Raw genomic sequence first — 25,100 nt, forward strand, 5'->3', positions numbered from 1 at the left:
TCCATATTTGTAATAAAGCTTTATACTTGCTTACTCTCATCACATACTTATTTGAGTTTAAAGATAACTGGATTTGATGTCAAAAGATCTTGATTTGCAACTTTGCAAATCTAGCAATGTGTGGAAGATTATAAGCTACAATTATGCACTACTGCTGGGTAATCTTTCTGGAATGTAATTTGCAACATTCATCAGAACAGAAGTGTTCACTGACCTAGCAATTGCACTTCTAGATTTATGTTAAGGACATAATTGGACAAGTTCAGAAATATATGTAGAGAGACATGTGTAAAGACATTCATAGCAATGTTTATGGTAGAAAATTGCTAACAACTTAAATGTCCACCAGTAAGATTGGCTACATAAATAAAAATGATGCATCTGCACACTGGAACAACATGTAGCCATTAAAAATAATCCTATGTTTTTAGATATGGAAAAGAACCTACAGCATAATAAGTGGTTAAAGCCAGTTATAAAATCATATGTATAACATAATATTGTTCATGCAAAATTGTATGTATATTTTAAAATGTATATAGTATATTTATTTAAATTTTTAATATAAGTTTGTATAGCTTTTTATGGTTCAGAGTTTTTTTTTCTTTTTGAGATGGGTTCTTGCTATGTTGCCCAGGCTATTCTTGAATTCCTGGAATCAGGCAGTCCTCCCCCTTGATCCTCTTGAGTAGCTGGCACTACAGGCGTGTGCCACTGTACCTGACTGGTTCAGTTTTTAAAACTTACTTGGAAATAATTTAGATTGATTAGAGGTTGCAAAAATGTGCAGGGTGGTTCTTTAGCTCCCATAGTTTCCTCCAACTGTAACATCTTGTGTAACTACAGTACAGTATCAAAAATAGGAAACTGACATTGGTACAATCCCTAGAGCTTATTGAGATTTCACCAGTCCGTGATACGGTTTGGATATTTTGTCTCCTCCAAATCTCATGTTGAAATGTGACTTCCAATGTTGGAGGTAGGGCCTGGTGAGAAGTGTTTGGGTCATGGTGGCAGATCCCTCATGAATGGTTAGCACCATCCCCCGATGATGAGTGAATTCTTGCTCAGTTAGTTCACACAAGAGCTAGTTGTTTAAAAGAGTGTGGCATCTCTTTCCTTTCTCTCTCTTGCTTCTTCTCTTGCCATGTAACATGCTGGCTCCTCCTTCACCTTCTGCAATGATTGTAAGCTTCCTGAAGCCTTACCAGAAGCTGAGCAGATGCTAACACCATGCTTCTTATACAGCTTGCAGAGCCATGGGCAAATTAAACCTGTTTTCTTTACAGATTACTTAGGCTCAGGTATTCCTTTATAGCCATGTAAAATGGACTAACATAGTTAGTTATCCGTGCGTTCATTTGTGTGTTTATGTATAGCTCTATACAGTTTTATCATGTGAATAGATTTATGTAACCAACCATGATCAAAATACAGCGCTTACCCTTTATGGCCACACCCATCCTCTCCTCCCCATCCCCATCCCTAATTCCTGGCAGCCACTAATTAGTTTTCTATCTCTGTAGTTTTATTTCAGCAATATTATGTAAATGGAATTTTACATTGCATAACATTTTGAGAAGGGCTCTTTTCACTCAGCATAGTGTCCTTGAAATCCATTGAAGTTGTTGTCATGGGTCTCACTTGTTCATTACTTTTTAATTGCTAAGTAGTGTTCTGTGTTGTAGATGTGCCATAGTTTGTTTAGACGGTCACTCATTGAGGGACATTTGGATCATTACCACTTTTTGGCTGTAATGAATAAAACTGCTGTGAAATTCATGTACAGATTTTTGAGTGAATGTAAGTGTTCATTTCTTTGAGATAAATGTTCAAGAGTGCAATTGCTGTGTTGTATAGTTTGTGCATATTTAGCCTTATAGGAAATTGCCAAATGGCTTTCCAGAGTGGTTTTATCACTTTGCTTTCCCACCAGCAGTGTATGAGAGAGCCAGTTTATCTGCCTCCTCGCTGGCATTTGATGTTGTCACTATTTTTTATTTTTGCAGTTTCGATAGGTGTTTAGTGTTGCCTCCTGGTGATTTTGGGATGGGTCGTTTTTACAATAATAAAAAGTAATAGCCACTTTCTTTTTTCTTTTCTTTTCTTTTTTTTTTTTTTTTTTTGAGACAGGGTCTCCCTCTGTCACTCAGGCTGGAGTGCAGTGGCGTGATCTCGGCTCTCTGCAACCTCTGTCTCCTGGGTTCAAGTGATTCTTGTGCCTCAACCTCCCAAGTAGCTGGGATTACAGGCGTGCTAATTTTTGTATTTTTAGTAGAGACGGGGTTTCACCACGTTGGAGCCAGACTGGTCTCGAAATCCTGACCTCAGGTGATCTGCCTGTCTCAGCCTCCCAAAGTGTTGGGATTATAGGCATGAGCCACCATGTACATCCAAAGTAATAGCCATTTTCTTTTAAAAAATAAAAATAATGGCCATCCTAGCCTGAGCAATCAGGCAAGAGAAAGAAATAAAAGGTACTCAAATAGGAAAAGAAGAAGTCAAACCATCTCTTGTTGCTGACAATATACTTCTAGAAAATCCTAAAAACTCCTCCAGAAGGCTCCTAGAGGAGATAAATGACTTCAGTATGATACAAAATCAATGTACAAAAAGTCAGTAGCATTTCTATACGTTGATAATGTTCAAGCTGACAAAATCAAGAATGCATTCCCATTAACAACAACCTCACAAAAAAGAAAATACCTAGGAATGCATCTGCCCAAGGAGGTGGAAGATCTCCATAAGGAGAACAATAAAACACTACTGAAAGAAATCATAGACAATACAAACAAATGGAAAAACATTCCATATTCATGAATTGGAAGAATTAACATTGTTAAAATGGCCATGCTGTCCGAAGCAATCTACACTTACAGTATATTCTTATTAAACTACCATGTCATTTTTCACAGAATTAGAAAAAACTGTTCAAAAATATGGAATCAAAAAGCTTGAATAGCCTAAACAATCCTAAGCAAAAAGAACAAAGCTGGAGGCATCACATTATCTGACCTCTAAGTATACTATCAGGCTACAGTAACAAAACCAGCATGGTACTGGCACAAAAACAGACCAGTGGAACAGAATAGAGAACTCAGAAATAAAGCCATATACCTACAGCTATCTGATCTTTGTCAAAGTGGACAAAAATAATAAGGAAAAGACTTCCTATTCAATAAATGGTGCTGGGATAGCTGGCCATATGCAGAATAATGAAACTGGACCCCTACCCCTTACCATATAAAAAGTTTAACTGAAGATGGATTAAAGATTTAAATGCAAGAACACAGAGTGTAGGAATCCTACAAGAAAACCTAGGAAACACCATTCTGGACATCGGCCGTGAGAAAGAATTTGTGACTAAGTTCTGAAAAACATTTGTAACAAAAACAAAAATTGACAAGTAGAATCTGTTTAAACTAAAGAGCATCTGAACAGCAAAATAAAAAATCAATCAACAGAGTAAACAGACAACCTGCAGAATGGAAGAAAATATTTGCAAACTGCATTCAACAAATACCTAATATCCAGAATCTATAAGGAATTTAAACAGCTCAACAAGCAAAAACCAAATAACCCCATAAAAGGCATGAATGGACAATTTTCTCTTTCTTTCTTTCTTTCTTTCTTTCTTTCTTTCTTTCTTTCTTTCTTTCTTTCTTTCTTTCTTTCTTTCTTTCTCTTTCTTTCTTTCTTTCTTTCTCTTTCTTTCTTTCTTTCTTTCTCTCTCTCTCTCTCTCTTTCTTTCTTTCTCTCTTTCTTTCTTTCTTTCTTTCTTTCTTTCTTTCTTTCCCTTCCTTCCTTCCTTCCTTCCTTCCTTCCTTCCTTCCTTCCTTCCTTCCTTCCTCCCTCCCTCCCTCCCTCCCTCCCTCCCTCCCTCCCTCCCTCCCTCCCTTCCCTCCCTCCCTCCCTTCCTTTCCTTCCTTTCCTTCCTTTCCTTCCTTTTCTTCCTTTCTTTCCTTTCTTTCTTTTCCTTCTTTTCTTTCTGATGGAATCTTGCTCTGTTGCCCAGGCTGGAGTGCAATGGTGCAATCTCAGCTCACTGCAACCTCCACCTTCCAGGTTCAAGCAATTCTCCTGCCTCAGCCTCCCTAGTAGCTGGGATTACAGGTGCCCGCCACCATGCTCAGCTAATTTTTGTATTTTTAGTAGAAGTGGGCATTTCACCATGTTGGTCAGGCTGGTCTCAAACTCCTGACTTTGTGATTCACCTGCTTTGACCTCCCAAAGTGCTGGGATTACAGGCGTGAGCCACCGCACCCAGCCATGAATGAACAGTTTTCAAAGGGAGACATATAAGAAGCCAATAAACATATGAGTAAGTGCTCCACATCATTAATCATTAGAGAAATGCAAATCAAAACCGCAATGATTTGCCATCTCACACCAGTCAGAATGGCTGTTACTAAAAGGTCAAAAAACAACAGATGCTGGTAAGGCTGCAGAGAAAAGTGAATGCTTATACATCACTGGTGGGAATGTAAATTAGTTCAGCCACCATGGAAAGCAGTCTGGAGATTTCTCAAAGAACTTAAAACAGAATTACCATTTCACCCAGCAACCTACTACTGGATATATATTCAAAAGAAAATAAATAATTCTACCAAAAAGACACATGCACTTGTATATTTATCACAGTATTACTTGCAGTAGCAAAGCCATCAGATCAACCTAGGTGCCCATCAATAGTGGATTGGAGGCTGGTCATGGTGGCTTATGCCTTTAATCCTAGCACTTTGGGAGGCCTAGGTGGGAGGATCCCTTGAGGTCAAGAGTTCAAGACCAGCCTGGCCAATATGGTGAAACCCGATTTCTACTAGAAGTACAAAAATTAGCCAGGTGTGGTGGCATACGCGTGTAAGCCCAGCTACTCAGGAGGCTGAGGCAGGAGAATTGCTTGAATCCGGGAGGTGGAGGTTGCAGTGAGCCAAGATTGCGCCATTGCACCAGCCTGGGTGACAGAAAGAGACTCCATCTCAAAACAAACAAACAAAACTGAAAAAACAACAGTAAATTGGATAAATAAAATGTGCTATATATATGCCATGGACTATTATGCAGCCATAAAAAGAATGAATTAACATCCTTTGCAAGCAACATGGATGCAGCTAGAGGCCGTTATCCTAAGGAAATTAACATAGGAACAGAAAACCAAATACTGCATGTTCTTACGTACAAGTGGAAACTAAACATTGATTACTTATGTATATAAAGATGACAACAATAGACACTGGGGACTACTATGGGGGGAAGAAGGAGGGGGACAAGGGTTAAAAAACTGTTGGGTACTATGTTCACTACCTGAGTGATGGAATCATTCATATCCCAAATCTCAGCATCATGCAATATTCCCATGTAAAAAACCTGCACATATACCCCCTGAATCTAAAATGAAAGTGGAAATTTTTTAAAAATAACAAATCCTAGACTTAAGTCTTTGTTCTGCCACTTAGTGTTTTCTTTATCCGTGCAAATATCTCATCTATAATAGAAATACTATCTGCTATGCCTTTTTCACAATACGGCTGTATCAAATGAAATAATATATTCATAACCACCTTGTAAGCTATAAAACATCATGCAAATGTAAGTTGCTTAATACTGAGAGGTGTCCTAGGTGTGAACAAGGATGTTGATTTTCTTTGTCGTCTACTAGGTTTATACTTCTATTGTAATAAAACATTAATGTAAATAAAATCAAAGCACATCACCTACAGTTGTTTAATAGAGCTGCTTTGGTACTATTTCAAAATGTATAACCACTCAAAATTACTAAATGATGTTTTATACTCCTCTCCTGCTCAATGCAGGGGAAGATAAGGGAAGACTGATAAACTTCTTTAGTAATTTAAGTGTGTATTAAGGGATAAATAAGTAAATAAATATTTGACAGTTTAATACTAGTGGGTTTTGTTGTTGTTGTTGTTGAGGAGTTAGGGAACTCATTTATTGAGCTGTGTGCTGGGCGCTTTCCGCACATTGCCATATCATGTTCATAGCTGTCCTATGAGTTGGCATTTTTACCTCCATTTTACAGATGAGAACTGAGATTCTCAAATTAAGTAATTTGGCTAGGTTATACCAGTAGTTAATGAAGAAGTTGGAACTTAAAAATGCAGCTTCAAAAATCGATCTCTTTCCATTATACCAGGGGCATATCTGCTTTTCAGTAACAAGCACAAAATTGGAAATCTGTGTGAGCAGTATGCAGGAGTTTTGCTAATTGATGGCAGAGTTTAAACTGAGAGGTAGAGTATACTTGGTGTATATGGTTTAAACATGATCCGCCTATGAATCCAGTGGGTGCAGAGACGTTCCATATTCTTGCTGTTGGAATTCCTTCCTAGTATTTTAATTTGGTCTATAATTTTAGTGGAATTAAACAAGAATTTTTAAAGATTATGTACCAGATTGTGTTGTGATTTAGTAAGTTAGTGGTTCATCCAAATCTACTAGCCGGACACTTGGCAGCAGTGGTTAATTATATAGGGATTGTTGTGAGCACATGGTTAGACTTTATCATATACACTAGTGGAGACCTGATTATTGCTGTCATTCTCATTATCTTTTTCTTCCCCCCTAAAAATCTGAGGATGGTCATGGCCAGGGTCAGATATTTAACCATTATATACCCTAGTCATCTTGCTGCTGCTCTAAGAGTTTTGTTAATGTTTGTTTGGTTTTTTTTTTTGTGCTTAATGACTCATCATTAGATGTAGGATGGAATCCAAACTCCTTAGCAGGACATAAGGATACGTCATTCTTTTGCGCTGATTTACCTTACCAGTCTTCTCTGCAACCTACACTTCCCAGTAACTCTGCCATGATATATGTTGGTAGGCTCAGTAGAGTTGGCACATAACTTAGAAATAACTCAGTTGTATTATTGGTGTTCATCGTTGGAATTTTGTAGCAGAAGCTCCTGTAGAAGCATATAGATGGTGGGAGGTTGAGGTTGTTGACATCTGTCTCTCTAGGGAGATTCTCTTCATGAAATCAAAGGAAGGAAGCAAACAGAATATAGCCCAGAAGTGGCAATGGTAATGTTTAAGAGTTTCCTCTACAGTTGTGAAATTTTTCTTTTTTCTTTTCTTTTCTTTTTTTTTTTTTTTTTGAGATGACGTTTCGCTCTTGTCATCCAGGCTGAAGTGCAATGGTGTGATCTCGGCTCACTGCAACTCCACCTCCTGGGTTCAAATGATTCTCCTGCCTCAGCCTCTGAAGTAGCTGGGATTACAGGCGTGTACCACCACACTCAGCTAATTTTTGTATTTTTAGTAAAGATGGAGTTTCACTGAGTTAGCCAGGATGGTCTCAATCTCCTGACCTCGTGATCTGCCCACCTCGACCTCCCAAAGTGCTGGGATTACAGGATTGAGCCACCGCGCCCAACCTGCTCTTAGTTTTAGCTACATATAGTTGCTGACCACCTGAAATGGTCCAAACTGAGATTTGCTAAAGCATAAAATACATACCAGATTTCAAAGATTTTTAAAAGAATGTAAAACATTTCATTGATTTTATATTCCTAAAATGATAATATCTGAGAAATTGGGGCTAAATAAAATACGTTAAAATTAAATTCACCTTTTTCATTTTACTTTTTCAATGTGACTACTAGAAAACCTTAAATTACAAAAGTGGCTTACCTTATATTTCTGATGGACAGAGCTGCTAGAACCTCCCAGCAATTAAAGGCAGTGTCATGTATAAAAAATATCATACATACACACAAAGCTAAGACCTACTAACTACTTAAGTGAATATCCTGTTACCTTAAAAGTCTCAAATTATATGCATATTTTAAAAGATACTGTCTTTTTAAAGTTAAATGTTTAAGTTTCATCTAAGATTGACTTTTTTTAAACAAGATAACCTAGAAGTGATCCTATGATATAGTTTATGGGTAGTAGTTTATGGAGACTCACCATATTAGATATTTATAAAGTGTCTGCCAGCCTTACAACGTCCCTCTGCTGTCTGTCTCTCTGTATGCTGCCTCCCTGCCCTTTTTTCTGTCTTCCCACCTACTTTTCAGAGTTGAGCAGAGGCAGACAGATAGGTGCAGCCTGTCTCCACTCCTGACATCTAACCCAAGCCTAGCCCAAGTCTTAGAGAATTTAGAATTGAGATGGAAAGACAGGTTTTCCATTTGGCTGGAACTTGGCTGCCTAGTTGAGGGCGGTGGGAGGCCATCCTCTACTGACAGAGTGGCAAAGAAAGCCAGTTAGTAAGAAAGATGAGTAAAAGCTTTGCAGAAAGAAAGACATACACAGCAAGGACTCTCAGGATTGCTGCTGGCTTTCCAATTCCTGGGAACAGTTCTTCCAGAAGCCTGGGTGTGTTCTTGATCTTGGATTCTATGAGACACTCCAGTCTCTTCATCACATCTTCCCCTTTCTCTGGCATATACTAAGTAAAATTGATTTTTGTTGACAACCAGAAGACTTCTAATTAATAAATCACTGTGGTCAGATTTAATGGTGCACAGTAGTTGGCAAGAAGTGGGAACTATGAATTACTCAGTTTATCGGTTACTCAGAAAAAAAAGTAAAAGAGGTATAAAATGCAAAGGATTGTAAAAAGCTTTATGAAATTAATAACTAGACCACATGCATAAAATCTATTTCACTGGTGCTTCCACTTTCTTCAGTCAATGGCACTCTCTTTTAAAGCTGACTGGAACCAAGAGTTTCAATTATACACATGTGGCTATAATCTTCAAAGCTGCTAAATTTGTTCATTCAGCAAATAGTGCTTGGGTGCCTAGGACATGCTAGACTTTGGGAAAGATGCTGCCTCTGCCTCCAGGCTACATGGAGGAATGAAGTAGCAGATAGACTGTTCAGTGCTGGGTAAGTATGAATTGTCAAACCGGCCCTGTGTCTGAGCTCACAGGATGTGCACTCAATGAACCATAGGAGGAATCAAAGAGGCCATCCTGGAGGAAGTAACTGTTCTTCCTGAAGGGCCAAGAGACATCAGGCAGGCAGAACAAAGAGAATAGTATGCAGAGACATGGCAGTCACAGAGAGCCTGGCATGCTCTGGGAAGGGGTGGTTAATCAACACAGGGGAATGGCAAATTACAAAGCTGGAAAAGTATTCTAGACGGCTGGAATACCAAGTTCAGTCTCTCCACTTTTGTTTTGGGTATAAACAAAAACCAAAACAGAGCTCTGGTTTATTTTTACAACAGTATTAGCCTGAAAAGGGGATTAATTCCAGCATAAATTGGTGAGGTTGGTTTGGACATCACTTCTTCCAGGAAGCCTTCTTTGATCAGGTCTTACCTAAGACAAGGTAAGAAGCCCATTCTCCACCCCCAACAGCACTCAATCATAAAACTGGGCACGTGGCAGTAAGATTGCCCAATTGCTTGTCTATGGCCCCCACTAGATTGTGGGCTCCTTGTTCATCACAGTATTCCCAGCCCCGTACAAAGCAGGCAGTTAGGCACTGTCAGACACCACTCAGACCTTCATTACCAGAAGACAGAATTATTTCCCCTGGCTCCTTAGGGAACACTTCCCAGTTTCCAGCCCACAAGGCAAGGTCTACTGGTCAAGTTTAAATTTCTGTTAAAATATTTTTTAAAAGACATTTTTCTTTCTTTCTTTTCTTTTCTTTTCTTTTCTTTTTTTTGACACAGAGTCTTCCTTTGTCACCCAGGCTGGAGTGCAGTGAGTGAGCTTGGCTCACTGCAACCTCCGCCTCCCAGGCAAAAGCAATCCTCCTGCCTCAGCTTCCCAAGTAGCTGGGATTACAGGCACTTGCCACCACGCCTAGCTAATTTTTGAATTTTTAGTAGAGACGATGTTTTACCATGTTCACCAGACTGGTCTTGAACTCCTGACCTCAGGTGATCTGCCCACCTCGGCCTCCCAAACTGCTGGGATTATAGGCGTGATTCATTGCACCCAGACTAAAAGACATTTATTTCTTTCCAGATATAAAAGAGCATATCCTTTTGAAGCAGTCTGATTTGTCAGAATTATCTGGAAAGCTCCCCACTGTAGTGAGCCAGCCAGCACCTGCCATTCTGTGACTATGTCCCCCAGGCCTGGATCCCCTAACACAGGGCCACAATCTGAAATAGCATCACTGCCACTGCCTCGTTCAACAATCACCACTTCAGAGCAGAAGCATCTTCAGAGCTCACATTATAAGCTCCAAGAGAACAGGACAATGTCATTCACTTATACATCCCCCGCGGTGCCTGATACAGTGGCTCAGCCAGAAAAAAAAAACACTTAGTAATTATTTATTAACTAGAGTCATAGAGCTCTGTTTGTTGCAGGATGCCTGCAATTTCTGCACTCTCAAGTGTTACTTATTTCTACAAAGGAAATCAGCCAGGCACACCCCTGCCAAAAGCAACACACCGATTGTTATAATAGAATTCCTTTCCTCTCATCCTTCCATCCCTCAATTTTCTAAACTTCTTGGAACATTTTAAGAATAATCTGCTTTCCCATTTGCTTGATTTAGAGCTATAATGAGGTGGTAAGGAACTGGGGTGGTTGGTAACTGTTGCTGCCTATTACAGGCATCTGTGCACAGTACTGTTTTAGTTAAACAAATGAGCTCAGATGTTCTGGCAGCAGGCAACTAACAAATCATCATTTGCAGTAAATAAAAGTAAAATGGTACTGTAAAAATGTGCCAATGTTTCCAAGAATATTACGATTAGAAACGAAATGTTGTTTCTGAAGGCAGATTTGGGCAGTAAAAACACGTAAAAGGGGGCAAAAAGGCAGTGTCAGATATTCATACTAATTCAGACTAAATAAGTATCACACAGTATACTTCAAGCTTAATGCATACATAAATTCCATACCTCCAGGTCAATTTGAAAACTGTCAGTAGTGGGAAATTAGGGATAAATACTTAAAACTAGTTATCTCTTAGTCAAAGTAGCTAAACAAACTAAACTCTCAACAACCATACTGATCCAATGACCAGGTGTGGCTCTCCCTGATGCAATCCATATATTAGAGGCCTTCTTCTCAGAGGATGGCCACACTATTACTTTGCCAGCGACATAAACAGATGGGAGTCACAAAACTGGAATCTTGGTTTTGTTTTTTACTGATACATAATAATTGTAAATATTTGTGGGGATACATGTGGTATTTTGATGCATGTATACAGTGTGTAATGATCAAGTCAGGGTGATTGGGACATCCATCATCTCAAACATTTACCATTTCTTTGTGTCAGTTTTGCTGGTGACATCACAGTGAACAATTACTAAGGGATTGGAGAACTGCGCCCAAGAATCAATCAATCAACCTTTTTCTCTCTCTCTCAGACACACACACACACACACACACACACACACAATCTGAAACACAGTTAAGAACCTTCATTGGGCTACCCGGAAGATAATTCAGTAAGGAAGTGATTATGAAAATTGTCACAACTAGACTGGGTACTAAAAAATACAAAAAAATTAGCTGGGCGTGGTGGCGGGTGCCTGTAGTCCCAGCTATTCCGGAGGCTGAGGCAGGAGAATGGCGTGAACCCAGAAGGCGGAGCTCGGAGTGAGCCAAGATCGCGCCACTGCACTCCAGCCTGGGCAACAGAGTGAGACTCTGTCTCAAAAACAACAACAACAAAGACCAATCAGTTTCCTTCCACAGGTTTTCTAAAGTTTTCTTGTCAAAAACCTTGATGGAGTGAGTCACTCTTAAAAAGTGCACTTCACCAGCAACAGAAAAGAACCCTGGAGGGTTACAGGTTTTAAAGCTGCCACGAGAGAGTTGCCCATTTGGAGGATTTACTGTACCATGTGTATTGGTAGAAAAGAAAACATAATTTTTTAATCAAGTCACCAGGCTCTAAAGCTGGTTCTTGTTCTACTCAGACTTCGGATTCCTGGAATTTTACTTTAAACTCCTTGCATGCCTCAGTCTTCTTATCTATAAAAATAAAGTTTATAGTGACCCTGTCCCCTAGAAGAGATTTTCATGGGATTTAATTGCATCAATATATTTGAAAGTGTTTTGAAAGATATTTAAAAGGTTAAACAAACGTGAAGCATTATTTTAATTTATTAGCTATGGGGAAATCACTACATTTTGGAATCAATAATAGCTATCATTTTTAAAAAGTTTTATTTTGTTAATTGACATAATTATATTTATAGGGTACCATATGATGTTTTGATGTGTTATACATTGTGTAATGATTAAATCAGGGCAATCAGCATATCCATCACCTCAAATACTTGTTATTTCTTTGTGGTGAGAACATTCAAAATTATTTTAGCCATTTTGAAATGTAAAGTACATTATGGTTAATTCTAGTCACCCTACTGTATAATAGAACACCAGAACTTATCCCTCTTATCTAATGTAACTTTGTACCTGTTGACCTCTCTCCCTCTCCCTGCCTGTCCTACCCAGCCTTCAGTGCCACCGTTCTACTGTTTACCTCTATGGATCAACTTTTTAAGTTTTCACAGATGAGTGAGATCATGTGCTATTTGTCTTTGTGCTTGACTTATTTCACTTAATGTCTTGTGGGTTCATCCAGGTGCCTCAAAGGGCAGGATTTCATTTATTTTTATGCCCAAATAGTATTCCATTGTGTATATGTACCTCATTTTAAAAAAATTCATCCATCGATGGATACTTAGGTTGATTCTGTATCTTGGCCATTGTGAATAGTGCTGCAGTAAACATGGGAGTGCAGATATCTCTTTGACATACTGATTTTGTTTCTTTTGGATATAGAAGTTGAGTATCCCTAATCCAAAAATCTAAAATCCAGAATGCTCCAAAATCCAAAACTTTTTGAGCACTGACATGATGCTTAGAGAATAATACTCATTGCACTATTTTGGATTTTGGGTTTTTGGATTAGGGATGCTCAGCTATAATGCAAATATTTCAAAATCGGGGAAAAAAAATCTGAAATCAGAAATGCTTCTGGTCCCAAGCATTTTGGGTGAGGGATACTCAATGTTTATACCCAGTAGTCAGATTATTGGATTATATGGTAGTTCTATTTTTAATTTGTTGAAAAACCTCCCTACTGTTGTCCTTAATGGCTGTACTAATTTACTTCCCTAGTGCCTTGGTCTGTTTTGTGTTGCTATAAAGGAACACCTGAGGCTGGATAATTTATAAAGAAAAGAGGTTTATTTGGCTCACACTTCTGCAGGCTGGTAGCAGCATCTGCATCTGATGAGGGTCTCAGGCTGCTTCCACTCATGGCAGAAGGTGAAGGGGAGCTGGTGTGTACAGAGAACATATGATGAGAAAGGGAACAATGGGGTGGGGAGATGCCAGGCTCTTTTTCACAACCAGTACTAATGGGAACTAATAGAGTGAGAAGTGATTCACTTCTGAGGGAGGGTATCAATCTGTTCATAAGGGATCTGCCCCTATAACCCAGACACCTCCCATTAGGCCCCATCTCTAACATTGGGGATCAGATTTCAATATGAGGTTTATAGGGATCAAACATCCAAATTATAGCACCTACCAACATTGTATAAGAGTTTCCCTTTCTCTGCATCCTTGCCAACGTTTGTAATTTTTTGTCTTTTTAATAATAGCCATTCTAACTGGGTGATGTGATATCTCATTGTGGTTTTGATTTGCTTTTCCCTGGTGATTAGTGGTGATGAGCATATTTTTCATATACCTGTAGCCATTTGTATGTCTTTTTTTTTTTTTTTGAGATGGAATTTCGCTCTTGTTGCCCAGGCTGGAGTATAATGGCACGATCTTGGCTCACCGCAACCTCTGCCTCCTGGGTTCAAGCGATTCTCCTGCCTCAGCCTCCCCAGTAGCTGGGATTACAGGCATGCGCCACCATGCATGGCTAATTTTGTATTTTTAGTAGAGATGGGGTTTCTCCATGTTGGTCAGGCAGGTCTCAAACTCCCGACCTCAGGTGATCCTCCTGCCTTAGCCTTCCAGAGTGCTGGGATTACAGATGTGAGCCACTGCACCCGGCCTTGTATGTCTTCTTTTGAGGGGTGTCTATTTAGGTCTTCTGTTCATTTTTAAATTGGATTTTTTTTTCTGTTGAGTTCCTTGTGTATCCTGGATGAGTCCCTTGTCAGATGCATAGTTTGCAAATATTTTCTCCTTTTCTTTGGATTGTCTATTCACTTTGTTGTTTCCTTTGCTGTGCAGAAGCTTTTTAGTTTGATATAACCCTATTTGTCTATTTTTGCTTTTGTTCTCTGTGCTTTTGAGGTCTTGTCCAGCAAGTCCTTGCCCAGACCCATGTCCTGCAGCATTTCACCTAAGTGTTCTTCAAGTAGTTTCATAGTTTCAGGTTGTACGTTTAAGTCTGTATTTTAAGTTGATTTTTGTAAGTGGTTAGAGATAGGGGTCTAGTTTCATTTTTCTGCATGTGAGTATTCAGTTTACTCAGTACCATTTATTGAAGAGATTGTTCTTTCCCCAATGTGTGTTCTTGATGCCTTTGTCAAAAATCATGTATGGATTTATTTCTGGGTTCTTTATTCTGTTGAACTATCGAAAAAAGAAATAAGGTAATACATTTTCAATAGCTATTAAAAAAACACCTAGCAATAAATTTAACTGAGGAGGTAAAGATCTCTGCAATGTAAACTATAAGATATTGATGAAAAACATTGAAGAAAACATAAATAAATGCAAAGAATATCCCTTGTTATGTATCAGAAGAATAAATATTGTTAAAATGTCTATGCTATCTAAAGTGATCTATAGATTCAATGCAATCCCTATCAAAATACCAGTGATATTTTTCACAGAAATAGAAAAAAAGTTCTAAAATTTCTGTGGCAACACAGAAGACCCAGAATAGCCAAAGCAATCTTGAGCAAAAAGAGCAAATCTGGAGACATTACATTACCTGATTTCAAAATATACTACAAAGCAATAGTAACCATAACAGCATGGTACTGGCATAAAAACAAACACAGACAAATGGAACAGAGTCTATCATTTATTGAGGATTTACTTTGTGTCAGGCATTGTTCTAAGCACTTTATTGATACTGTATAATTTAATCATAATAACCTTATGAAGGTACTGTTACTATTTCTGTTTTATATATGAAGAAATTAAGACATAAAGATTTAACAAACCAGCCCAAGGTCAACTATCTAGTAAGTAGTTGAACTGGAGTTGGAATGCACTTAAAAAAATTGTGGCAAAATATACACAATGTAAAATGATTTTAACCATTTTAAAGTGTATAGTTCTGTGGCATTAAGTATATTCACATTGTTGTGCAACCATTAACACCATCCATCTCTAAAACTTTTTAATCTTGGCAAACTTAAACTCTATACTGACTAAACACTAGTTCCCTATTTTCCCATCCCCAGCCCCTGGCAACCACCTTCTTGGTTTTTCTCTGCGAGTTTAACTCCCCTAGGAGCCTCATATAAGAGGAATCATATAATATTTATCTTTTTGTGGCTGGCTTATTTCACTTAGCATAATGTCTTCAAGGTTCATTCATGTTGTAGCATATATTGAAATTCCGTGTTTTATTTATTTATTTTTGTTATTATTATTTTCTTTTGAGATGGAGTTTCACTCTTGTTGCTTAGGCTGGAGTGCAATGGTGCTATCTCGGCTCACCGCAACCTCTGCCTCCCGCATTCAAGAGATTCTCCTGCCTCAGCCTCCCGAGTAGCTGGAATTATGGGCATGCACCACCACGCCCGGCTAATTTTGTATTTTTAGTAGAGATGGGGTTTCTCCATGTTGGTCAGGCTGGTCTTGAACTCCCGACTTCAGGTGATCCGCCCGCCTCGGCCTCCCAAAGTGCTGGGATTACAGGCATGAGCCACCGCGCCTGGCAAAATTCCCTATTTCTTAAGGCTAAATAATATTCCATTGTGTGTATGTACATTTCATTTATCCATCTATCTGTTGGTAGACATGTGGGTTACTTCTACCTCTTGGCTACTATTAATGGAGCTGCTATGAACATGAGTGTACAACTATCTCTTCAAGATCCTGCTTTCACTTCTTTTGGGTATCTACCCGGAAGTAGAACTGCTGGATCGTATGGTAATTTTATGTTTAATTTTTTGAGGAACTGCTATGTTTTTTGCCATAGTGGCTGCATCATTTTACGTACCATCAGTGTACAAGGGTCCTAATTTCTCTACATTCTTGCTAACACTTGTTACTTTCTGTTTTTTTTCCTTCATCCCTCCTTCCCTCCTTCCCTCCTTCCCTCCTTCCCTCCTCTTCCTCCTCTTCCTCCTTCCTCTTCCTCCTCCTCTTTTTTTTTTTTTTTTTGAAATGGAGTCTGACTCTGTCTCCCAGGTTGGAGTGCTGTGGGACGATCTTGGCTCACTGCAAACTCCACCTCCTGGGTTCAAGCGATTCTCCTGCCGCAGCCTCCCGAGTAGCTGGGATCACAGGTGTGTACCACCATGCCTGGCTAATTTTTGTGTTTTTAGTAGAGATGGGTTTCACCATATTGGCCAGGCTGGTCTTGAACTCCTGACCTCAAGTGATCTGCCCTCCTCAGCCTCCCAAAGTGCTGGGATTACAGGTGTGAGCCCACCTTGCCTGGCCTTTTTTTTTTTTTTTTTTTTTTTTTTAAATAAAAGCCATCCCAGTGGGTATGGAGTAGTATCTCACTCTGGTGTTAGTGTTTCACTAATGACTAGTGATATTGAGCATGTTTTCATGTACTTATTGGCCATTTCTATATCCTCTTTGGAAAATGGCTATTTAAGTCATTGGTTCATTTTAAAATTGGGTTGTTTGGTTTTTGTTGTTGTTGAGTTGTAGGAGTTTTAAAAGTATATTCTGGATATCAGTCTCTTATCAGATATGTGATTTACAAATATTGTTTTCCATTCTGTGGGTTGACTTTCACTCTGTAGATAGTATCCTTTGACGCATGGAAGTTTTTAATTTTGGTAAAGTCCAGCATGTCTGTTTTTTTCTGTTGATACCTGTGCTTTTTGGTGTCACATCCAAGAAATTGTTGTCAAATGCAATCTCAAGAAACATATTTTCTTCTAAGCTTTATTTCTGTCTCTGTCTGTCTGTGCCTCTTTTCTCTGTGTCAGTTTGAGTCTGTCTCTGTATCTGTTTCTATATGTTTGAATATTTGTATCTTTTTTCTACATATTTATAAACCATCAAAACATATATGTATCATCTCTCTTTTCTTGCCTTATTTCTTAATTTTCCTTTTTTTTTGTAGAACTTTTTGAAAGTATTGCAGAAATCATGACACTGCATGTATTTCCCAAAAATAATAGCATCTTTCTAAACTATAATTACTACTGCCTTTAGAATCGGGCACACAGGGCCCCTGCCTTGTGCTGTCTACTTTGGAGTGCCTTTCTTGAATTTTGCTAAGTCTCCCCGCTGCCTCAATGCCTGAAAGGCAGGGTGCCCCAAGCTCTTCTCTTTAGGAGTCTCATATTTAGAATTACAGTAAATTTCCTAATTATATTGAAAATTGAAGCCTAACTGTTTTTTTTTTTTTTTTTTTTTTTGCTGATCTTATTGTTCACTACTGTGTACCATATTTTTCCTCTAAATTATTTTTCTTATCTTTATGTTTATCTTATCTTTTCTTATCTTTATTTCTTTAACTGATTAGTGTGTACATATTTAGTATTATAGTCATTAATTACCTGTATTCTTCTGTCTCTCTAGTACTGAGTTGAAACTCTTGGAGGAAGCAACCATTTCAGTCTGCAGGTCATTAGGTAAGTGGGGAAAATGTGTGTGTATGTGTGTGGGGCATTGTTTTCAAATTTGGTAGGTTTTGATAGTATATGAATTGAATTAATGAAGTAATTGTTCTTCTTTGACAGTAGTAGTAGTATTTTTTTCTATTCGTGGCATTCACAGATGCTGCTAGAAGATACCCTTCAGTCAATAGCAATATGACACATGCTTGACTATATCTGCAGTAGTGGCAATGGACTCTGCTAAGCCATAGACAGTCTTTCAGCTTGTTCTTTTTGTGAATTTTGAAATACTGAAAATAATGTGATTTACCAACTGCTGTTATTGACTATGTTCACCAGAATAATTATTACTTGTTAAAATCTATTAGGAATATATATTAGAAAGTTTCTATAACAAATTGATATTATGGCAAAGAGCATGGAATCCAGAATCACTTTATGATTTTAATTTCAGCTGTGAGACTTATTAGCTGAGCTTTAATTTCCTCATGTAAGCTGAGGATAAGGACAACTATTTACAGGATTCTTATAAGGAAAAATTAGGTAATATGAAATATTCTTTACAATGTGTGGCATGTAGTCATTGCAAACCATTTATATCAGCAAATGTTACCTTTTTCAGGTCTTGTTTTTCAAATGCTTAACTTTCAAGTTCGTAGCAATTGGAAGAAATTGTATATATTTTTAAAATGCAGGCAGTTATACTTAGATTGCATTGGTGCTTTGAAAATTAAAGATAATGTGTCTGTAAAATACCTAGTGTATAGGAGTATAATAAGTGAGAACAATATTCTGTTTTAAAATCAAGCTATATAGGCCAGACAAGGTGGCTCACGCCTGTAATCCCAGCATTTTGGGAGGCTGATGTGGGTGGATCATGAAGTCAGGAGTTCAAGACCAGCTTGGCCAAGATGGTGAAACCCCATCTGTACTGAAAATCCAAAAATTAGCCAGGCATGGTGGCAGGCGCCTGTAATCCAGCTACTCAGGAGGCTGAGGCAGAGAATTGCTTGAACCCAGGAGGCAGAGGTTGCAGTGAGCCGAGAGGATGCCGCTGCACTCCAGCGTGGGAGACAGAGCAAGACTCTGTCTCAAAAAAAATTTAAAAAAAAAATCAAGCTATATGGATAACTCCCATATAAACTATTTTGCTAAAAACAGTTTTTGATGATTTTTTTTTTTTTTTAAAGAGAGAGAGTCTTACTTTGCTGCCCAGGCTGGAGTGCACTGGTGCCATTGTGGCTCACTGCAGCCTTGATCTTCTGGGCTTCAGTGATCCTTCCACCTCAGCCTCCTGAGAAGCTGGGGCTACAGGTGCATGGCACCACACCTGCCTAATGATTTTATTTTTTGTAGAGATGGGGGTCTCCTGTGTTGCTGAGGCTAGTCTTAGGCTCCTGGCTGCAAGCCATCCTCCTCCTACCTTGGACCCCCAAAGTGTTGGGATATTACAGGCATCAGCCTCTGTGCCTGGGCCCAAATATTTTTGTTTTTAAAAACAAACTATGTTGATAACGAAAAAGGTGTTATTGCAGTAGTTGCCTTGCCTTACAACCATAGCTTAGGGAATTTTTTGCTTAATAGAGCTGGCTTTCAAAAGCCATGTTGCAATTCAGTGCTGAAAATTAAGCAGTTTGATGTAACAATATTAGTGTAGTTACTGTGATAATGACTTTTAAGGTGACTTTGGGTTTTTATAAAAATTAAAAAATTAAAAGATGAAAAAACAGAAAAATATAACAAAATAAGGAAAGCAATGAGAAAACAAATAAAGAAAAAAATTACATTAAGAAAACCGAAAGTAGCTGGGAGTGGTGGCTCATGCCTATAATACTGGTAACTTAGGAGGCTGAGGCAGGAGGGTTGCTTGAGGTCAGAGTTCAAGGCCAGCTTGGGCAACATAATAAGATTCCATCTCTACACACAAAAAAATTGATAAAACTTAGCCAGGCATGGTGGCACGTGCCTGTAGTCTCAGCTGCTTGGGAGACTGAGGCAGGAGGATTGATTGAGCCCAGGAATTTGAGGCTGCAGGGAACTGTGGTGGTGCCACTGGACTCCAGTCTGGACAATAGAGCAAGGCTCCAAATCTAGGGGCAAAAAAAAGCAAGTAATATTTACTTATTATATATAATGTGGAAAGCATACTAAAATGTAAACAAGGTAGTAATTGCTCATAATTTGAAAACCCTGACATGGCATTGTTGATATTTTTGTATTTTTTCTTCTACTTATGCAATGGATATAAATTTATATATATATCATCCACCATACAGACACACACACACTCACACACACACACACATATTTTAATCTGTGTTTTTCATTTGACATTGTATCAGGAATGTGTTCATGTTTTAAAATACTTTTGGGAACAGCAAAAAACGATATACATTTATTGCTCCAAATTCCAGTAAATATGATGGTTTGGCTAAAATAAAAATAATCTCATATTAAGCAGTACGTATGTAATCACTGCAAATCTTTAGTGACAGTTTCATATAAATGGTATTATTTATATTTTGTTTACACTCAGCAGCATGTCAGGAACCTCTTCACATCAATAAGTATAAGTGCATATCAACTTTAAGGGCTTTGTGAGTATGCTTAGTTTCCTTTTTGAAAAAAAAAAAATTTAAAGTGCTCGTCTACTGTCAACAATTTTCCTTCTCCTTTTTTTTTGGTCTGAAAATGTTCTATTTTTTTCTTCGCTTTTGAAGCATATGTTTTGCTGGATATAGAATTTTAGATAGACATTAATTTATTTTCCGTAATTTAAAGGTGTCATTTCGTTATTTTTTAGCTTTTCTTGTTTTTGTTGTGAAGAAAGCAGTCAACCTTATTGTTGCTTCTTTGAAAACAATGGAATTTTTAACTTCTGGCTGCTTTTAAGTTTTTCTTTTTATCTTTTGATTTTCAGTAGCCTTAGAGTGAGGTGCTGAGGAGAAGTTTTCTTTGTTTTTTTGTTGCCTGAGGTTTGTAGAGATTCTTAAATCTGTGGGTTGGTGTCTTTTATCAGTATTGGAAAATTCTTTGCCATTATCTGTTTATATATAAAATTTTTGTTCTCTTCTGTCTCTCCTCTCCTCCTGGTACACTTGTTATACTTGTGTTCAATGCTTTTGTTTCCATTGTGTTCCATATACTTGTTAGGACTTTTTTTCTTTTGTAGTTTACATTGTTTTTCTCTCTGACCTTCAATGAGATATTTTCTGTTAATTCATCTTTAGTTTCTAGTCTTTTCCTTTTTTTTTTTTTTTTAAATTTTTATTTTGAGACAGTGTCTCACTCTGTTTCCCAGGCTAGAGTGCAGTGGCACTATCACTGCTCACTGCAACCTCAGCTTCCTGGGCTCAAGAGATCCTTCCACTTCAGCCTCCTGAGTAGCTGGGACTACAGGCATATGTCACTATGCCTGGATAATTTTTAAGTTTTCTGTAGAGGTGGGATCTTGCCATGTTGTCTTGAGCTTCTAGGCTCAAGTGATCCTCCCATCTAGGCCCCCACAAAGTGCTGAGATTACAAGTGTGAGCTACTGTCCCTGGTACTCATCTTTTCTTCTGGTATGTCCCATTTGCTGTTAAAACTATCTACTGAGATTTTTAAAACAAGCTTTTAATTTTAGAATAGCTGTAGACTTATGGAAACATTTCAAAGCTAGTATAGAGCGTTCCTGTATACTCTTCACCTATTTCCCCTATTTTAACATCTTACTTTAGTATGGTACATTTGTTTCAACTAAGGAATCAACATTGGTACAGATATACCCCAGAGATATTGTGGGTCAGTTCCAGACCACTGAGATAAAGCCAGTATTGCAATAAAGTGAGTTGCATGAATTTTTTGGTTTCCCCGTGCTTATAAATGTTATGTTTACATTATACCATGGTCTATCAAATGTGCAATAACATGTGTTAAATGTACGTATCTTAATCTTATAACTGCATCACAAAAAAATGCTAACACATCATCTGAGCCTTTAATGAGTCATAATCTTCTTGCTCGTGACAACGTGACGTCCAAGATCACTGATTCAACCAGGTGCGGTGGCTCACTCCTGTAATCCCAGCACTTTGGGAGGCTGAGGTGGGCATATCACCTGAGGTCAGGAGTTCAAGACCAGCCTGGCCAACATGGTGAAACCCCATCTCTACAAAAATACAAAAATTGACTGGGCATGATGGCAGGTGCCTGCAATCTCAGCTACTCAGGAGGCTGAGGCAGGAGAATCGCTTGAACCCGGAAGGCAGAGGTTGCAGTGAGCCGAGATCGCAGCATTGCACTCCAGCCTGGGTGACAGAGTGAGACTCTGACACACACACACAAAAAGATCACTGATTAGAGATCACTATACAGATATAACAATAAAATGCTTGAAATATTGCAAGAATTGGCTGGGCATGGTGGCCTGTAATCCTGGCACTTTGGGAGGCCAAGGCGGGAGGATTGCTTGAGTCCAGGAATTTGAGACCAGTCTGGGCAACATAGGAAGACCCTGTCTCTACAAAATACTAAAAGAAAATTAGCCAGACATGATGACTCCTGAGTAGCTACTCAGGAGGCTGAGATGGGAAGATCTCTTGAGCCTGGGAGGTTGAGGCTGCAGTGAGCTGTGATCACACTACTGCATTCAGCCCCATAGGTGACAGAGTAAGACCCGTTTCAAAAAAAAAAAGAAAAAAGTAAGTAAATAAATATGAAGACATTTTGCAAGAACTATCAAAATATGATGCAGAGACATGAAGTGAGCATGTGTTGTTGGAAAAATGGCGCTGATAGACTTGCTCACTGCAAGGTTGCCACAAACCTTCAATTTGTAAAAAGTGCAGTATATTTGAAGCACAATAAAGCAAAGCATGATAAAATGAGGTTATGTTAATTCTATTAACTAAACTGCACACTTCAGTCTTTCACTTGCTTTCTCCTAATGTGCCTTCACTGTTCCAGGATCCCACCTAGGGTGCCACATGACATCTAATCGTCATGTATTTCTCTGGTCTGCAACAGTCTCTCAAATTTTCCACATTTTTGATGCCTTTTGATGATTTTGGGGAGTATTAGTAGGGTATTTTCCAAAATGTTCCTCAATTTGAGTTGTCTGATGACTTTCTCATACTTAAACTGGGGTTATAGGTTTGTGGAAGGAAGACCATGGAGATGAAGTGCTGTTCTGAACACACTGTATCAAGGGGACATGCTGTTAATATGACTTATCACTGATGGTGTTGACATTGATCACTTGGCTGAGGTACTATTTATCAAGTTTCTTCAGTGTAAAGTTGTTTCTTTCTCTCCTGATTCCTTCATTTTCAAAGGGTAGTTTTTCTAGATATAGAATTCTTGGTTAACATTTTTTTCTCTTTCAGCACTTTGAACATATTATTCTACTGTCTTCTGGTCTCTATTTTTTCAGATAAGTCTGACATTAATTGTATTGTTGTTCCCCTGAAAATGTTGAGAGATTTTTTCCTGCTGCTTGTAACATGTTCTCTTTGCTTTTTAAAGGAGTTTTTTGGCCAGGCGTGGTGGCTCACACCTGTAATTCCAGCTCTTTGGGAGGCCACAGCAGGAAGATTGCTTGAGGCCAGGAGTTAGATGCCAGTCTGGGCAACATAGCAAGACCCTGTCTCTACAAAAATAAAAATAAAAATTAGCCTGGCATGGTGGCTTGCATCTCTTAGATGTGTAGATTAATGGTTTTCATCAGTTTTGGGAAATATGTTGCCTTTTTTGTTTTTTTGTTTTTTCTTTTTTAAGGAATAGGGTCTCATCCTCTTATCCAGGCTGGTCTTGAACTCCTGGCCCCAAGCATGCATCCCTCCTCAGCCTCCCCAAAGCACTGGCCATTATTTTTGTTAGGCTTTTTATGCTTAGCTTTATTACCTTTTTCCTGAATGTACACATGAGGTTTTCTTGATCAGATTTCTTTTCTTTTTTTTGAGTCAAGAGTTTTGCTCTTGTTGCCCAGGCTGGAGTGCAGTGGTGTGATCTCCACTCACTACAACCTCCACCTCCTGGGTTCAAACGATTCTCCTCCCTCAGCCTCCCAAGTAGCTGGGATTACAGGCATGCACCACCACACCCAGCTAATTTTGTATTTTTAGTAGAGATGAAGTTTCACCATGTCAGTCAGGCTGGTCTTGAACTCCTGACCTCAGGTGATCCACCCGTCTTGGCCTTCAAAGTGCTGGGATTACAGGCTTGAGCCACCACGCCCAGCCCAGATTTCATATTAAATACTTCACAGTAAATAAGATGTCCACTGGTCCTTCTTTGTCCTAGTTCTTACCCACTAGGATAATGCTGTGAGAGCCAGGTCAGTTGTTTCGCATGATAGTCAGACTCCTTGTAGGTGAGGGATGAGGAAAAACATTTGCCAGCTTATAAAGGGTAAAGAAGCAGCTGTACCGTCCTCTCCTGAAAGAGTCTGCTCTTTACTCTAGTCCTTTGGCATATAAATACAATTTTTTCAGGAGCCAGGTATCCTCACTTCTTGTTTTGGCATTTTAACCTAGGGATATCTCCCAAGTTCTGTGGCCTCATTTGTCCTTTTTTTCTTTTTTTTTTCTTTTTGTTCATGAGACTTTTTCCTTTAACTCTTGGTGATAAATATTTCTCATTATGCTTTTTCTCTGTATGGTTTTTCCTATAATTTGATGAGGTGTTTTGATTGGTGTATTAAGATCCTTTTCAGTTCAGAAGTTTGTTTTTCTTTTTTCTTTTTTTCATTATGGCTCTGATTTTGTGTTTTAGTTTCTTCTCCTTACCTCTTGATCGCCCGTAATGTTCAGGTTGGATCTCTGTTCTTTACTTTCTGTATCTTTTTGTCTCTGTTCTTTTCTCATATTTCCTCCTTTGTATGATTGATTTCAATGTTTTATACACTGCCAGTTCTCCTCTTTTACTATTGTAGTGTATGTTTTAGCTGTTATTGCATTTTTAGCTTGTTTCTTAATCATTTCTAGTCTTTTGTAGATAGGCTGCTCTTTTTGTTGTTGTTGTTGTTGTTGTTGAGATGGAGTCTCGCTCTGTTGCCCAGGCTGGAGTGCAGTGGCATGATCTTGGCTCACTGCAACCCTCGCCCCCTGGGTTCAAGCCATTCTCCACCTCAGCCTCCCAAGTAATTGGGATTACAAGCATGCGCCACCATGCCTGGCTAATTTTTGTATTTTTAGTAGAGATGGGGTTTTACCATATTGGCCAGGCTAGTCTTGAACTTCTGACCTCAAGTGATCTTCCTGCCTCGACCTCCCAAAGTGCTAGGATTACGGGTGTGGCTCACTGCCCCCAGCCGTTTTTGTTTTTTTTTTTTGAGACATGGTCTTGCTCTGTCGCCCATGCTGGAGTGCAGTGGTGTGATCATGGCTTACTGTAGCTTCAACCTCCTGGGCTCAAAGCAGTCCTCCTGC

At 38.7% G+C, this 25,100-nt stretch overlaps 1 protein-coding gene across 23 annotated transcripts in view; it reads left to right on the forward strand.

The window, feature by feature from the left end:
• DYM (dymeclin) overlaps positions 1-25,100 on the forward strand; it is a 401,742-nt gene that overhangs the window by 44,146 nt on the left and 332,496 nt on the right. For 20 of the 23 annotated variants that reach the window (XM_074022283.1, XM_074022278.1, XM_074022282.1 and 17 more), the window contains one exon: positions 17,654-17,706. The exons of the other annotated variants lie outside the window; for them this stretch is intronic. In XM_074022283.1, coding sequence (XP_073878384.1) covers positions 17,654-17,706 — 53 coding nt within the window. The remainder of the gene's footprint in view (positions 1-17,653; positions 17,707-25,100) is intronic. 23 annotated transcript variants of the gene reach the window in all.

This window comes from Macaca fascicularis, chromosome 18, assembly GCF_037993035.2.
Source record: "Macaca fascicularis isolate 582-1 chromosome 18, T2T-MFA8v1.1".
In the NCBI taxonomy this organism is placed as follows: domain Eukaryota; kingdom Metazoa; phylum Chordata; class Mammalia; order Primates; family Cercopithecidae; genus Macaca; species Macaca fascicularis.